Consider the following 16,269-nt stretch of genomic DNA (forward strand, 5'->3'; position numbering starts at 1 on the left):
ATTAACCATTGCCGAATCCGGCAATGTCCACTGCAGATCCTAGCTCTTTATCAAGGAGAAACAGTTGAGGGGTAGATCTTGCTTTATAGCGGTTTCTATTAGTGACTGCTATGATTTTCATGTCCCGAAAACGGATCCTCGAGCCCTATTCAAACGGCCGGAAAAATGGTCTTGTTTGACATTAAATCGGGCCATGATGCCCAGAGATCCAGAGAGGCTTTTTCATTATCTTCAGTGTCTCAAACGATTGCCAGATGGAGCGGGAGTTGTTGACCATGAGTCGTACCCAGAACCTTCGCGATATTGAGTCGAACAATGAGAAAAAGCACTCGCACTGGCGCGATTGGGCCTTTGTCCTTCTGTGGGGTGCTACTGGCTATGCGTGCATCATTTTGATGGTGTTGCTCTACTCTAACCCGAAGCTTATACCCTTCGATATCTGTTCATTGCTGTTTCGCAAGGAGATTTCTCCATTCTTCGCATTCTCGCAAGGAACGGGTCATTACTCCAAGCCCCAAGGCTTCAAGATAGTCGCTCTAGTTCCCTTCCATTACCATGGGCGTACCGAAATATTGGACTGCTATTTGCAGGTATGCACAATCCTGCCGCTACTATATTGCTTGAGTCTAACATAATTCAAGAAAAACTTGGTCCATAATAATGGATTTCTTGATCAGGTCATCTTTGTGCCGCAGACTGATGACGCTGTCGACATGGAATGGCTTTATTCGATCGTGAATCAAACACCCGAGTATGCCATTTCTTCTCGATATCATGAGATAGAATGGGAAGTTGCAAAGAATAATGTGATGTACATCCGAATCGACGGCGATATCGTGTTCCTGGAGGACAACGCCATTCCGACCATCGTCAAAACGAAACTCGACAATCCAAGCACGCTGATGGTATCGGCCAATGTGATAAACGAGGCAGCTCTCGCATCTCTCCACAGTCATCCGGGAACTGCACTCCCATATCTACCTGAATTGTACGATGTGGAACAACCGTCCCGATCAAAGCTTCAACTGAAGCACGACTGGCGAGCTTCGAATCTTCCAAACTGGCAGGGCCCGCCGAGCTTCAAAATAAGCAAAGACTTTGATCCGCCATTTGAAGGGCATCGCTGGCTACTCCCCAGGGATGCGGGTTCTGATCGAGATCCTATCGCGAGATCCGTATACACCGACACCGGTCCAACCCTGCATGACTGGACTGTTGGTGCGCAGCAACATTACTCCTTTTTACACCACCTAGAACACAATGATTTGGGCCGTTACAAGTTCCCGATGTGGGTCGATCCAACCGAGCCCACCAGCGATAATTTTGGGTGCTTCTGGGGTAATGATGCAGTGGATGTGCACCGTATTTTCCGCAACAACCAAAATGGATCCTCCCACAATTGGCATATGTCGGATGGCTCTCGTCCGCATATCATTATAGATGGCAAGGGGCTTGTTTCACATTATTCTGCTCGCCAAGGTGCGGCTGGTCTAGACGCCACGGATCTCATAACTCGTTACCGAGCATATGCGCAGGAGAAAGTGTGTTTGCAGACTGAGTGATCTCCCGACAACTCTGGGTATCAGACTGTGTCAATTAACGGAGGAACTTACATGTACATATACGTATATACCCAACGATTTTGTTCAACTTTTGCACGTCTACAACTAGGTTCTTAAAAGAAGTAGATTCTTTTTACCCGGGTGCTCATGGTACATACAACCTCTCTCTCCAATTAAGCATCTGTTACAGCCTTCAGCTGTGAGGCATTGACTTTCACCAAGTCTTCCAGCATACCCCGATAACCCACAGGAAGTGCACCAGACTATTTTCCGGTTAGCAAATGACTAGCATTATTCCAGGGCAGAAAGCTCACGTCGTTCGCCAGCAGCCCTTGCACAAGTACAAAAGCATTGTCACGGTCTTTGATCTCTTGCGACTTGTCTGTCTCCTCGGCCTTATCTTGATTGGGAGTGCCCCCGCCTAGGGTCGTCTTGAGTAACTCGGTAACTTCTGTCTTGTGCAGGCAGTCTACAACGGCGGCACAACCGAGTTTGTTTGTGGCCATTAGAGCTAGAGCAAACCAGCCTTCACTGCGAACGACAGGCCACTGAGTCTGTGTGATCATCGCACCTATTGGCAGCGAAACACCCTCGTGCAGGGTGTACAGTCTGTCAAGCAAGGAGGTTGCTTCGTCGTCTCCATCGCGAGCCTTGGGGCTGACAGTTCGACAGATCGAAGCAACTGTCCGCCCAATCTCAGTTTTGATTGGCGTGGAGTCGGTTTTCTCGAAAAGAGATAGGAGTAGAGAGAGATAGGTCCGTTGGTGAGCCGGGGAATCAAGATCTTGTGAGAGGGGAGCAAGAAGGCGGGAGATGTTATCCGTCGAGGATATAATCACTTGGCGCGCAATACTTGCAGCCGAGAATTGAACCTGTGGAACAGATTCATATGCCCATAATCGTGAGATGGCAGGAATGATACCAGCTTCTCCAAGAATGGCTCTATTGTCACCGGCAATTGCAAGATTCTTCAGGAAACCAAGCGAGGAGTGCAGAACCGCTCCCCGAGAATCGCTCTTGAGAACGGATATCAATTCTCCGTGTATTTTCAAGTCTCGGACCATTACCTGGCAGACCTCGTCGGACCGGGCGAGATTTCCAAGCATGACACAGGCACAGACCTGAAGTTGGTCCTCGGTTGCAACCACCCATGACTTCAATGTCTGTGAAAGAGGAGAGTCAAGGGGGTAGTATTGGGCGAAAAATGGTGAGGCTGACACCTCAGCCAAAGCCTGGTTAATCTTGAGACGGAGCTGCGCGAGAGCCTTGACGTCTTCGTTCGAAGAAGGGTCCACCACAATCGAAAATGAATGGCGCAGGACGTCCAGCAAGCCTTCCACCATTCCATTCGACACGCAGACATTCTGGAACCTTTCATTTTCTAGGTAAGCAGCAAGAGAAGTCACCAATGATGAAAAATGTGCAAAGTCAAGAGTATCATCAATGGCAAGCTCCATCAGAAGTACAATTGTTCCGTCGGGAGAGTGTTCAATGCCCTCGGCTGTAAGTTATATGTTAGATCGGAAGATAGACCGAGGTTAAAGATAAAGTATACCTTGCTCTGAGGCCAGCTCAATCAAATCGTAGGAAAAATTGAGTAGAGCCTCATTGTCTTCGATCTCGCCATCTTTGATCAGCTTCAATAAAATGTACGCTGTCCGATTGGCAGCTATCTGGACATGTGCTGGTTCTGATATCACATTAGCGAAACGTGCATTATTTGGCTCTTTCTAGACATACTGTAATCCATGCAAATATTGTAGATGACCGGAATGGCAACAAAAATCAAATCGGGATCGAGGAAGTAGCGAATGATAGCAAGGGTGTAGTTTCCCTTGACAACAATTTCCCTATTCTCATCTGCATCAACTTTAGTTATCTGGGCACATATATTAGTAAATTCAGCATACCTGTATCGGCACATGAGTTTCCAATAACTCGTAAAGAGTGGAGTAACAACCTGGTATCAACTTCGCCCTTCAAAGAAACTACATCCAGGAAGAAGTTCAAAACACCAGACTGGCCAAATGGAGCACGCCACGAAGCTGAATCATAATTAGCAATTTGTAAAATTAAGAAATAGATAGGATTGACCCACGATCTCTGCTACCATCCGCAATAATCTCAGTCGCTTGAACCAAGTATTCGGAGTTACAAGCCCAGAGCTTTTGCAGGGTGGCGTTCACGCTTTGTAGAGTGTCGGCATCCCGTCGCCCTCGTTTTGTGTTTGCATCGGCCTCTTCAAGAGATGCATGGAGCTCCTTGAGATCGAAGCTATTTCCAGCCTCGTCAACCGCCTGGGCCTTTTCAATGATCTCCCGCAATCCACGGAACATCTCCTGTTGCTCTTCCGAGCCAATGGTTTCCGTGCGTGGTGGCAAAGAAGAAGAAACCTCCGGTAGATCTGAGAGAATCTTTTTGATAGGAGGCAATTCCAAATCCCCCTTTTTCGAGACTGAGTGGCCAGCATCTCCATGAATGGCCAGCTGGGCGGTAGATATACCCGCGTCAGACATGTTGCCGAATCGAGATCAGATAGTTGCCTTCGGGGTGTGGATTAAATTGGAAGGTCCGTGTTGAGTTGAAGATATGAAGATACGAATTCCTTGACCGAACGGGCAAGGCCTTCTCAGTTAGACGGAGGAGCCTAGGTGGCAGCCTGTTGACCCCGTCGCAACAATTTAAACACTGTAAACAAACAGCGTTTACTCTGATATGAGAATACTAGTGGCTTTAAATCAGGCAACAGAGCCTAAAATGGATTCTTGATATTAGTGGAAGACAAGCGGCTCACCAGAATTCTCGCAGATACAAAGTAAGTTTAGCTCTTCGTGGAGAGAGGGATGCTGCCTGAGGTGGATTCAGGCACCAATCTCTTTTGGGTTAGGCCCGAGTATAGTGAGATATCGTTTTCTGCCGGACATTGTGTCTTCACTTGGATTAAATAATATAAACGCATAGTTAACTAGCTATGTACATAGTTATTAGTTATCTATCTATCCCCTCGGATCAAGTCTCCATTCAGGCTTGTGATCACGTGCTCCGCTCAGACGTGTATGTTGTAGGAAGCTTGTAGAAGAAATCCGATGAGGAGTATATCTATTCCGAAAAAAATATATTATCACTTTGATTTTTAGGCTGTTCTCTCACTAGGGAGTTTTGGCTATTTCGATATAGGATATAGGCCCGATTGAAGGGAGGAGAAAAAAAGAAAGAAAAAAAAGGATGGAGCTGCGCGGAATCGAACCACGATATTCAAGGAATGAATCATGATAATTTCCCGTTAGGGAGAATCACATAAGCTTGATGGACTAACCATTATCCTACAGTTCCTTAACCAGTAGCCTATAGCTTCTAATTTTGGGAGAAATGACCATTAAAGTGTGGTCGTCTTCGCAAATCTTTCAATCTTAGTACACCATGTACTAGTTAAGACGTTCAGCATTCCGAAAAGGCTTTATTCAATGCCCAAGTTAACTAGTTAGTATGTATTATCTTATAGTTAAGCACCTCTTTTGCTTAGTATTATAATTTAAAGGTAGATAAATCCATAAAATTCTTTCCTTGGCGTAGGGTCTAGGGCAAGTTCGGGATTGTGGTCTTTGGCTCCCGTATGTGTACCTTCCGACTAGTTATCTGACTCTAGAATGATAATCTTTTTTTTTTTATAAAAAAAAAAAACACGGACATCCGGAGGGAACTGCAATATATTCTGTTTTAACTCGGCAATATCGGACTTATCTCGGTGATCAATGGACGTATCAGTGCCCATATAAGTGCACGTGCAGATGGTCACTCTCCCCGTACTAAATACATGATCATTCATCGCCCACGCAATTTTCCATAAATTGCGGATGTATCAGCCTTCCGCAGTTGGAGGGTCAGTCCTGGAGGTATCACCTGCATTTAAAAACAGATACTTGAGCCTTGGAGCGCCGGAGATTGGAGATTAGTAATGAGGTATTGTTACAGTAGCTCGGGGGAATAATGCGTGGTATATATCTATATGGGAACAGATATGTGCATAGTTATTGATTATCAATGCCTGTTCGACTCCCACTCAAATCATGTATAAGTGTACACTGTCGGACATCAATATCTAGTCGCATTTGACAGGGCCTATTTGGATCAGTGGAGTCTCATTGTCTTTTCCTATATCCAATTAAAGAGCTGTAAAATAATCGTCGTAATCTATTAGGGATGTGGGGTATAAAGCGAGGGTTAGTTAGTCTACCTTTAATACTGTAAAAGAAGTAATCGAACAGGGCATCAGACACCTCGATATTGTCGTCGCTAATGCCGGCATTGCCGAATCATATCCACCCGTCAAGGATATCAGGCAGGCCGATGTAGTCGAGCATATTCCAACGTGTTAGGTGTCATGTCGTTGTACTAGGCTGCGCGCAGTCTACTGTAGAAGTCAGCCGGAAAGCATTATAGGATCCGGGGCCGGTGGTCTGGCGTATATCTGCTCGGATTTGGGACACAGTAAATAGAAGCAAATTATCCAACCTCCAGTCCCAAGTGCGGCGTATCGCGCATCGAAATCACTTGCCAACTGGTATGATGTTCGGATCAACGAGGATAAGAGGCTCAATGCGTTTGTCTTGGATTCCGCCTGGGTGCAGACCGACATGGACAATGCTGCTGCACAGCTTTGGACCTGTAGGAGGTGCCGAAGACCCATGAGAAGCCAATTACCGGGATAATTGAGGTCTTGAGCACTGGAACCAAGGAGTAGTATGGCGGCAAATTCGTGGTGAGGTTCAGGATTGGTGATCATGGGCAGATCGGACCAAATTAGGGTTTCTCACATGAAGTTATTTTCGATACCAAAGACATGGGAGCTTAATGCCATATCAATGACTCTAGCCACTATGACAATGGTCAAGCATAGAAATAGGAGAGGTCCCGAGGTCCGGGAGTCAACTGCTGACATAATATAGTTCGTGCCGGCGTGCTCAAAACGGATCTCACTGCTCTGTTCGTTCTTCTCTCTTGATCTTTTGATATACCTTTCAAACATATGGGATAATTTATATAGAAGAATTATATATTTAATAAGGTCATATACATAGTAACCATCTAAAATCCAAATCCCCTGTTAAGAGATCACTAGTTATAGACTTGGCAGGTACACAAGACCAGTGACCCGGTCCGGGGCGCCAAGAAGCGCATCGCCCAAGCTGGCCTTTACCGCATACAGCACTGCAAAACTCCGAGTCGAATCCTTCATTTTCGCTGCAATAACCCGGTGCTATCTTCACGATTGACCTCTCTTCTCTCCTTTGTGAACCTCCTATCGTGTCGACCAATCTCACCATGACACGCGCTGTCCAGACCCTCTCCGTTCTTCTCCTTGTCTCCTCGGTATGCTACGGAGTCCCTTCATCTCAGAAAGGAACACAATCCCGCATGGATATCACTGACAATCGATCAGCTCTACCTTTCCCTTTTCCTTGGACTCGTTCCCCTGAACGAGACTGTCCAGACTGAAGTCATTCCAGTTGTACGTTACCCACCCCGTCAATCCTCCGCTCCCCGGACTTCGAGTGTGTCGAATGAGATAAAAGCTAACCTACAATCACCCAGCTCCCATTCTACGCGCTTATTGTCTTTGCTTGCTACCTCCTCGCCCGCCTGGGTGTGGCGATCTTCACCTTCAACGACGTCCCCGAGGCACACGCTGAGCTACAAAAGGAGATCGAGCTTGCCAAGGTGGAGTTGCGCCAGGGCAAGGTTGAGGTTGATTGATTGAGAGATGGCTGTGCGCATTGGTTAGATGGATAACCAGACACTCGGAACCAACCTTGGCACACAAGGTCTGGGCCTGGGTCTGGATTGGATTATGTCTTTGCAGGATTGAAAAGGCTGCGCCGGATCAATATAATACGCTATGCCCCAGTGACTTTTTGTTTCCGCTACCAATGGTATATTCTCTTGATACACTTCTACAATTCAATGTCTGCAAAGCAACGTTGGAGGACCAGGTTTCCGGTTGTTGGCTACAACGAGACTCCCGGTGATTACGGGGCACTCCGTTTCAGAAAAAAAAAAAGGAGCAAGGAGTGCAATAGCAGTTTCAAGGCAAAAGGTCTTTTGGGGGCAGCCAGCCGGTCTGCCAATCTGCCAAAATTAAAGAACTTTTTCTATAGAAATTCATCAAGGATATCGTAAAAATTACATGCTCAGGTTTGTGCACCTGGTCTAAGCATGGACAGCAAAATCGAGGATTAAAAGTGTCCCAAATATGAACCATCAGAGCATCGCACAAAAGGGAATGCTTATGATAATGTAATCATTTGCTTAAACAACCTGAGGAGAGGGTTCTCCTTGAACCGCCTCAGTAGAGGCTTCTTCGACATGCTTTTGGGGAATATTGACGATAGGGGACAATTTGGCCTGACTATCGTGCTCTTCAATATTCCTACAGGGAAAAAAAAATCAGCCACAATCCACAATCCAGAAGATATAAAGTTGGGGGTATAACATACTCAGCCTCCCAAGGGTAGCAGATCCAGACATCCCCAGTGGTGACCGCGGCGTGGTAACGCTGGTCATTGTCCGTCATATCTGTGGGCAGCTCACCCTTCTTGGGCTTTTTCTTGTTCTATTCCAGCTGTCAGCCAAACCTATCAACTCAACCTTCAGATAAAATAAACAACATACGTGCAGAACGAAGACAAAGAATTTAGTCTCCTTGTCCTTCCTCGGATCATTGGCAGGGAGCTGCTTCTGAGCTTTTTTAACATCCTCCTCGAGCTCGTTCACGGCGTATTGTAGGGTTGTGCGAGTATCATCGACCTCGTCGACGATAAGAACGTTCTTGCCGATCAAGTTGGCCATCGAGGAGTTCATGTCGAGCCATTGCAAACGGGTGACCTTGGTACCGGGGACCTCCTCAACGCTGTCTGTGCCCAATTTTTCGTAGAGGGACAGACCGATGGCTTGAATGGGGATGTTAGATTGACCAGGCTTCTTGAGGAAGGACCTGTTTAGCGAGTAAGGATCAATATAGTCGAGATGAAGGAGCACGTGTGAACTGAACGTACCGGAGGATGCGGGCAGGGATGTAACCACCACCACCGATGGCGATTATAAGGTTGATGTCCCAGTTCGCGAGGGGCTCTTTCGCCGAGTTCTTGCAGAGATTGTGGACCTGTGAAGGATATTTGTATTAGTTTCAGTCCTTTTAAAGTTCCGAGTGATGACAATTGTGGACTGCGATAAGAGACAATCTGCATTTTGCGGGGTTGAGGGGGACCTTGATGATATTCATGTGTGTTTGTGATGTCTTCAACCTCTTCTTTTTTAAAACTAACACAACGACATAGTGTCTAGTCAATAGACCGGGATTCTTACATCGTTGTATGTGGCATATTGCTTGTTTTCCGACATGTTGGCGATTGTGATGGTTTCGAAATTGGATGGAGATATGAAGAAGATAAATGATATCCCAATAAAGATCAAGTATCAAGAAGTGAGGTAGCTGTCGAATGTTTTCCCACAGAGAAGGAAAAAATGGAGGGGAAAAAAAGGAAAAAAAAAAAAGTCGGACCGAAAGGTTATCGGCCCGTCCACGGGTGTGCGGGGCTTTTATCTGTAGACACTTCTATGTTGTGCAGCTTGACCCGGGATATATTCATATTCACATTCATATTGACATGCATTCCATTCGAATCTATAATATCTAAGTATACCAACTAGGCTCGGGCACTTCATGTAGTAGTGCATATCGTCCCAATTCTCGATTCTTGTAAGCCACCGGATCATGAAGAGTGTGCACGCGAATATCCCGCCAGAATCGATCCAATCCAACCTTGGAGGCGGTGGCTCGGGCTCCAGTCACTTCAAATACACCAGAAGTAACCCTGAGTCCGACATCTGTGGCAACCACCTTGACGCTAGCCACCCACTCCGCAACCTCTCCACGTTCCTGGGCGGTGAGATCAGATTTATGCGCCTGGTATCGAGTATAAAGCCCTGAGAGTTGATCGCCTGCTCGATCGGCAAGGGCTTCTGTGGCACGCAGATGCGCAAAGAAGTTACCATAGCGCTCGAGGATGTAGAACTCATCCGTTGCGGATTCCTTGTTGTCGCCGCCGAAAGGCCAAGCCCGTGTTGCGGTTTTAGTATATTTGGAGGCGAAATCTAAAGCACCAAGGGCAATGCCCAAGTAGAAATTGCTGAAAACCAGTTGGATGCTGTGGGGAAGAGCGAAAGTCAGCATTCAGCCATGTAACTGCTGAGGAAGCATGACATATGGAATGGCATAGACAGCACTCACGTTGGCAGGAGTAGAGTGGGGAATGCGATCTTCAGGGTGTCATCGCGAGGCCTCTTAGTAGCTGCATCCCAGCCCAGTGCATCTGACCAAGAAGCACGGACATTGTCAATCTTTACGCCTCCAGACTCGGTCAGGCGCAACCCAATGTTGTGCCAGTTGTGAGCAAACTGGATACCAGGCTGTTGGGTCTTGACCAAAGCAAAGATATGATCCTGGGTACCATCCAATATACCTTCAAGGACTGTAAGATCGGACACAACGCCTCCAGTGTTGAAGTACTTGTTCCCGGTGAATACGATATCGTCTCCGTCTGGGGTGATATTCAGATCGGCGTCGCGGGCGTTCACAGCGCCACCGACAAAGTAGTTGTTTGAAATGATCAACTGATGGGTTCGGTCGGCTTGTTCAGGAGTGCCCACCACGTTTGCAATGGTAGACCAGAGAAGGTGATAGCCAAGCAGCATACCAATAGATCTGTCTTCTTGTTAGGGACTATCCTTCGGATTCATAAGGGATGTTGGGATGTTACCCATCTGCCTTTGCAACCTCTCTGATTGCCTTATATCCAACGCTCCAGGGTTGCTCGCCACCACCATACTTCTTCGGTCCCAGAAGCTTTGTCAAGCCCGAATGCTTGAGCAGGGCCACTTCGGCGCGGGGTGATTTGTTCTCCTGGTCTCTTTGGGCCGCATCCTTGGCTAGCACCTCGGAGACCTCCCGGGCTCTAACGATCCATGCCTCTTCGGTGTCCGGCAGATTGGACCATGTGGTTTCATATTCGGCGTAGACAGCCGGATCTGTCGCTGGAGCACTAGATTGGGACATGGCGGAAGGGTATATGCAGTATGGTTGATCAGTTCAAGTTCTATTTAGATCAATGGACTATTTCTTTTCATGGGTGGGATATGAGAGAGTTTATAAATAGTTTCCTTGCGGGGGGAGATCTTACATGCTTGTCACTCCATATCACGCAATGCCGTGTCACTCCAACACCCAAAAATGAGATCCATAAAACTTCGGATTCGTCAGATTCGTCAGACAAATACAATATGTCGTTATTATCGTCAAAGTAGCGCCATAATTCAATTAAGGCGTTCCCTGTTGCGTACACCCGGGCGACCGCTCATACTTAGATCCTTGCCAACACTGCTTGCTCGTTCATCAAGTTCAGAATCTCTCTACGTAAATTCTCTCTGCGTAAATTGAATGGCCTATATTTGTGGTACCAATGCCTGTAGATAAATACCCTGCAGAATGGTATCGAACAAACTGTAGCTCGTTGTGGTTTGACCAACAGGCCCGGAAGGGGAGGGCGACTGTTACCCCACCCGAAAAGCATCGACTGTTCAATGTATCCATGTTCAATGTATCCATGATGCTTGGACAAGCAAAACCTGGAGAGATGACCGCAGGCATTATGATCGTGCGATTTGATGTGAATCATATGAAGCTCCTGCTTCATCCACTATCCTCCAGAAGATTCTGGGGTGACCAGTACTCTTTCTCAGGGCTCTGGGCATCCAACCACACTAGCCCATCAGCAAGCAAGTCATCTATTACGGTTTGCGCTCGAGCTTTTTCCCATTTGAGGTTCAACCGCAGCATTGAAACGCTCACAAATCCCAGCACCTGAATTACTTCCAAGACTGTTGCCTGATCGGTGTTGAGTTCTTTAGGGACGGACCGAATGTACTGCTTGCTGCCGACCTTAATGATGGAGAACCCGGAACCAAGAGGCTCAAGAGACCGAACTGCTCGCAGGATGTCGTCACTGTCGATTACGTATTTCAGTCAGTCCCTTGTGTAGATATCCGTATTTCCTGAAAGAACAACTTCATACTCTGAAACCTCGAGCCCACTTCCGATCGCCTTGCGCTTCCCTACTCTCTTCCGACACTCTTCAACACCAATCAGCCCACCATTTTCGCTCCTCGTCTCTCTGCACAGCTCGACAACTCTGACTGCAACCTCAAAGTAGAAGTCATTCATATCTCCGCCCATAATCTGGGTCCAGAAGCTACCCCCCTCTCCCAGTCCGCGGCGGCCATTCTTGCCCTTGACGTTGCTTGCGGCAAGGGGATCAACCCCGATGGTGTTGCACATGCGCGCAAACTCTGCTCGGAACGTCGGGTTGGACTTTATCGTAGAGCTATGTTCTAGCGCAAATGTGTGGAGCAACGACTGGAAAACCGACAACTGGGTCTGTAGGGAGGCAGTATGCGTAGAGCGGAGATTGGCGCCATGAGTGGCATAAGATTGCGTTGCCTGAGTTCGATTTGCAAAGGCCCCGAGGCCAACTCCGCGACGAGACATAGTATATAGAGTGTAAGGGGAATCACTTGATAGGTTACATGTATGTAGTTACCCCAGGCGGTCACCCATGAAGTCACTGATAAGAGACAAACCCTTATCCAGATCACGATAAGGGCTGAGCCCATAACGGGCTAGCGCTAGTTGGTTTATAGGCTAACCGTATACGGCTAGGCGGTCCACACCCACACAAGCGAAGTCTCTTCTTACATTCCTTTTCTTCGAGCTTTTTCTTCTTCCCTTGACATCCTTCGACAACCAGCCGACTCTCGACCTCGTCCGGACCTTCAAAATGGCCGCTACTACGTATGATTCCCATTGACTTCTTCCTAAGACTGATGCGATCTCTGCTTGAGTTTGTAAGGTTGCTGGTATAGTCGTCCTTCTCGCTGGGGATGCCAGCTGTTTGTCCACAACAATGACGGCTAGGCACCAGCTCGATCCTTCCTGCCCTCTATCTCGATTCCAATTATCTCGGATACACTTCTTGTATATCATGGAGCATTTGGATACAGAAAAAAGGGTGATGGAGTCTTGAGGTTGAAAGCGCTTGGCGCCTTCTCCTCCAAAAATATTGTTGTGAACTATCGTTCTCGGGCGCTCATGATGTGGTAACAGCGTCTTGATCCTGAAGCGACAAAGTGTCAACATATATTTCCTGAACATTGTTCGGGGTTTTGTCGGATGAAGGCATCAATGGCATCTTGCGGGTGATCCGGCTTACGAACACTATGCTGGAATATGCATAGCTAGTACTGAACTGTAAACGATCATTAAACTCCGATGCCTTGGCCCTCACTGATTAAAGACATTTCGTCGAGTTATTTTATGCCTTCAGTTGAGAATGTGGCGCTATATGCTGCAATTCTTTCACTCGGCGAATTGTCTCAGTCTCGATCTATTTCGGACAGACTGTTCTAACACTGCACAGCTCCGTTCCCACCCAGAACCAGGTCCTCGTTCCCGAGACCCTTCTGAAGAAGCGCAAGTCCCAAGAGGCTGCCCGCGCTGAGCGCCGTGCCGAGGCCGAGAAGACCAAGAAGGTCAGTTTTCCCGATTTTTTTCCCACATTGCGACACCTCCCTTCCAACTACATGATGCATAACACCATTCACGATGACTAGACCGCTACCACGGTCAATGCTGTCGTCTGTCAACCATCTTTCGGGTCTGACATTAGTTACACAACTATTTGCCATTTTCTTCACAAGACTTTGGAGACTCTCATGCTGACTGAGATTCATATAGGCCAACAAGGAGAAGCGTGGTGTCATCTTCAAGCGTGCCGAGTCCTACGTTCAGGAGTACCGCACTGCTGAGCGCGAGAAGATCCGCCTCAACCGCGTTGCTCGCCAGGAGGGCAGCTTCTTTGTTGAGGGTGAGCCCAAGCTCGTCTTCGTTGTCCGTATCAAGGGTATCAACAAGATTGCTCCCAAGCCCCGCAAGATCCTCCAGCTTTTGCGTCTGCTCCAGATCAACTCTGGTACTTTCATTCGTCTCACCAAGGCTACTCAGGAGATGTTGACTATCGTCAACCCCTACATTGCCTACGGTTACCCCAACCTGAAGTCCGTCCGCGAGCTTCTGTACAAGCGTGGTTACGGAAAGGTCGACAAGCAGCGCACTCCCCTCACCGACAACCAGATCATTGAGGAGCACCTCGGCAAGTTCGGCATTGTCTGCATGGAGGATTTGATCCACGAGATTTACACCGTTGGCCCCAACTTCAAGCAGGCCAACAACTTCCTCTGGCCCTTCAAGCTGTCCAACCCTAACGGTGGTTTCCGCACTCGCAAGTTCAAGCACTACATCGAGGGTGGTGACACCGGTAACCGTGAGGAGAACATCAACGGTCTCATCCGCCAGATGAACTAGATTTATTCTCATGAGGAACTCGGGTTGGAGCGTTCTCTGAGCGCACTTCTTAAAAAGTTACAAAAATTTTACGACTTTACTGTCTTGGGTTGTTTTTTTGCACGGGCTGTTTATATCCACTAGTCAATTCTTTAGCGATACGATGGTCTGGGGTTTCCGATCAATTTAATGCTTCAAACAACCCAATTGCATGGTCGTGGACTTGGTTCCTGTCGTACGTTTTCTCGTAACTGTTAACTGTATTCCACGACTGACTGTCCCAGGGCTGGGCAGTCTTCAATCTACAACACTGTATCGGAGCCCTTTGGTAGTAATCAGGATTTTGTTAGGCCGAATACTATCCCGAGGTCGGAATTCCATGTCGTTGAGCTACCCTATAGGCTATTTTTGAAGCTGTGCTGAAGCCGCACGATCTTATGATGCCCATCATCTCGATAAGCTCATTATTGTAGTCAACCAGTTGGCTTTAGTGGTCTCATGTTTTGTCTAGACCGTGAGTGACTGGTCAATTCATGGCATGAATGTGTTAATATCATATAACATTAGATTTACCAACTCTTTGAATACCGAGGGAGATAGTTATCATCATATAATGAAGAAGTAATCCCAACTACTACAGGGTCTAGAATCGGAGTGGACAAATCGAATCTTGGGGTGATATATATCTAGCTGATACCTATGTACTATTGCATTCCTTCCAACGTTTCTACGTCAACATTAGATTTTAATGACCCTTTGAACTCTCCTGTTACGATTGACCACAAGGCAGAGCTGTCGTCCCTGCCAGTCAGAGCCCGATGCGGATGGGTTATGTGGTCCAGGCTTGAAAGCGCCTTCGCGGAGGGTTTCAGTAAAGAGCTCGTAGGATGGGTAATCTATATCGATAATTTCAGTCAGTATATTCAGCCATCAATAGTGTTATTGCTCTCTCAAGTATACACATACAGCCGTCCACAAAGTTGTTGACCTGTTCTTCGGTCATCCCGGTGCCCTTGGCAGCACGGAGTGTGCGTTCTTGTTCCTGGCGCCATTCGTAGACGAAACGAGGGGTTTCGGCATCGCTGAGACTGGTTAGTTAAACGAAAGTATTACAGCAACAAAGCACATACATATGGATTAAAGCATCAAGCTTGCTGCAAAGGAAACCCATGTCAGCAAAATTTATAGTTGCGCAATTGCAAATGGCAGAATAAACCCACTCGGTCAAGACATCATACCGCTTCAAAGCGTCATTTACAGCTTTAACATCCTCAAACTTGACATAGCCTAGTCGTCCATCATATTCGCCGTTATCTTTTTGACGCACAGCGGCCTCCCATTTCGCACGCAGGGTTTCGTCATCCCACGCACGGAACCCGACACACCACCCTTCGAAAATCACGACCTTGACTTTATCCTGACCCTCTTGATTGACGACCTCCCATTGTGCCTTTGGGACACGATCACCTTGGCCCTCGAATGCAGACTTGTCATACTGTGGAATGGCTGTCGGACGTTCAGCGGCGAGCGAAGCAAACACCTCCTCACCCAATACGAAGTCGTGAGTCGAAGGTTGACCACGATGCTGCAGTAGTGGGTTTGAAGGATGCGCTTGTGCCAGAGCTATCTGATCGGCATGGTCAAGGTAGATATCATCAAGCGATAGCGTCACAACCGCGAGCGAATATGGTTCCGAGCGGAGGGTGTCATGGAGAGCGGATACCTACGGAGACTGGTGTTAGATTCCGTTCCGAGGAAATTGAACGAGATCTCGAGGCATGGGAAATTGACCAGCTCTAGATCGACTCACCAGAACTGTCTTGCCCGCACCCTGCACGCCATTGAGACCAATGAAAAACGGCGGAATACTGGGGTTGCTGCGGTGCCGCTCTGTATGAACGCGCAGGCGATCGAGTATGAAAGGGATGCAGTACTGTGACTTGTCGTCCACGATTTCAGGCATTTTGGCTTAGTTTTAAGTTGTCTATGTTATATCGCACGTCTTTTGTATCTATCGGCTACGGTACGCGGAAAGTTTCCCCCCCAATCGGCCGAGTGAATCTGGGGTCATCCACCCCACGGGGTATGTTCAGCCGCTACTTTTGGCTCGACATTTTAAGAACCTCGGAATTTTATCAGGAAGTGCATTGGATCGAGCAACAAGACAATGGAACAGTAAAATAGTCCTTATACGAAAAGATGTACAAGTGCACATGATAATGACGTTGCCCGTCACATGCCTGAGTCAGCAAAGAC

At 47.5% G+C, this 16,269-nt stretch overlaps 8 protein-coding genes across 8 annotated transcripts; 3 read left to right on the forward strand and 5 right to left on the reverse strand.

The window, feature by feature from the left end:
• Nucleotides 1–254: 254 nt before the first annotated feature.
• LCP9604111_3153 (uncharacterized protein) lies at nucleotides 255–1,562 on the forward strand (the record flags this gene model as incomplete). Its single annotated transcript, XM_039070710.1, has 2 exons — nucleotides 255–590; nucleotides 642–1,562. The coding sequence occupies 2 exons, from the start codon at nucleotides 255–257 to the stop codon at nucleotides 1,560–1,562; spliced, it is 1,257 nt and encodes a 418-aa protein (XP_038931108.1).
• Nucleotides 1,563–1,735: 173 nt separating this feature from the next.
• Nucleotides 1,736–4,078, reverse strand: LCP9604111_3154 (uncharacterized protein; the record flags this gene model as incomplete). Its single annotated transcript, XM_039070711.1, has 6 exons — nucleotides 1,736–1,825; nucleotides 1,877–3,063; nucleotides 3,118–3,252; nucleotides 3,303–3,422; nucleotides 3,473–3,607; nucleotides 3,661–4,078. The coding sequence occupies 6 exons, from the start codon at nucleotides 4,076–4,078 to the stop codon at nucleotides 1,736–1,738; spliced, it is 2,085 nt and encodes a 694-aa protein (XP_038931109.1).
• Nucleotides 4,079–6,884: 2,806 nt separating this feature from the next.
• LCP9604111_3155 (dolichol-phosphate mannosyltransferase subunit 3) lies at nucleotides 6,885–7,316 on the forward strand (the record flags this gene model as incomplete). Its single annotated transcript, XM_039070712.1, has 3 exons — nucleotides 6,885–6,932; nucleotides 7,003–7,071; nucleotides 7,155–7,316. The coding sequence occupies 3 exons, from the start codon at nucleotides 6,885–6,887 to the stop codon at nucleotides 7,314–7,316; spliced, it is 279 nt and encodes a 92-aa protein (XP_038931110.1).
• Nucleotides 7,317–7,868: 552 nt separating this feature from the next.
• LCP9604111_3156 (xanthine phosphoribosyltransferase) lies at nucleotides 7,869–8,960 on the reverse strand (the record flags this gene model as incomplete). Its single annotated transcript, XM_039070713.1, has 5 exons — nucleotides 7,869–7,989; nucleotides 8,057–8,172; nucleotides 8,232–8,553; nucleotides 8,615–8,721; nucleotides 8,925–8,960. 5 exons carry the CDS (start codon nucleotides 8,958–8,960, stop codon nucleotides 7,869–7,871), a joined length of 702 nt encoding a protein of 233 aa, XP_038931111.1.
• A 292-nt stretch (nucleotides 8,961–9,252) lies between these two features.
• LCP9604111_3157 (thermophilic desulfurizing enzyme family protein) lies at nucleotides 9,253–10,674 on the reverse strand (the record flags this gene model as incomplete). Its single annotated transcript, XM_039070714.1, has 3 exons — nucleotides 9,253–9,766; nucleotides 9,850–10,323; nucleotides 10,379–10,674. 3 exons carry the CDS (start codon nucleotides 10,672–10,674, stop codon nucleotides 9,253–9,255), a joined length of 1,284 nt encoding a protein of 427 aa, XP_038931112.1.
• Nucleotides 10,675–11,307: 633 nt separating this feature from the next.
• Nucleotides 11,308–12,162, reverse strand: LCP9604111_3158 (ESCRT-II subunit protein SNF8; the record flags this gene model as incomplete). The annotated part of the gene is made up of 2 exons (XM_039070715.1): nucleotides 11,308–11,620; nucleotides 11,690–12,162. The coding sequence occupies 2 exons, from the start codon at nucleotides 12,160–12,162 to the stop codon at nucleotides 11,308–11,310; spliced, it is 786 nt and encodes a 261-aa protein (XP_038931113.1).
• A 780-nt stretch (nucleotides 12,163–12,942) lies between these two features.
• On the forward strand, nucleotides 12,943–14,034 carry LCP9604111_3159 (60S ribosomal uL30 domain-containing protein; the record flags this gene model as incomplete). Its single annotated transcript, XM_039070716.1, has 3 exons — nucleotides 12,943–13,043; nucleotides 13,091–13,202; nucleotides 13,408–14,034. 3 exons carry the CDS (start codon nucleotides 12,943–12,945, stop codon nucleotides 14,032–14,034), a joined length of 840 nt encoding a protein of 279 aa, XP_038931114.1.
• A 717-nt stretch (nucleotides 14,035–14,751) lies between these two features.
• Nucleotides 14,752–15,976, reverse strand: LCP9604111_3160 (TDA10 family protein; the record flags this gene model as incomplete). The annotated part of the gene is made up of 5 exons (XM_039070718.1): nucleotides 14,752–14,909; nucleotides 14,980–15,095; nucleotides 15,144–15,167; nucleotides 15,234–15,736; nucleotides 15,824–15,976. The coding sequence occupies 5 exons, from the start codon at nucleotides 15,974–15,976 to the stop codon at nucleotides 14,752–14,754; spliced, it is 954 nt and encodes a 317-aa protein (XP_038931115.1).
• Nucleotides 15,977–16,269: the final 293 nt, after the last annotated feature.

Source organism: Penicillium roqueforti (assembly GCF_015533775.1).
Source record: "Penicillium roqueforti strain LCP96 04111 chromosome Unknown scaffold_04, whole genome shotgun sequence".
In the NCBI taxonomy this organism is placed as follows: Eukaryota; Fungi; Ascomycota; class Eurotiomycetes; order Eurotiales; family Aspergillaceae; genus Penicillium; species Penicillium roqueforti.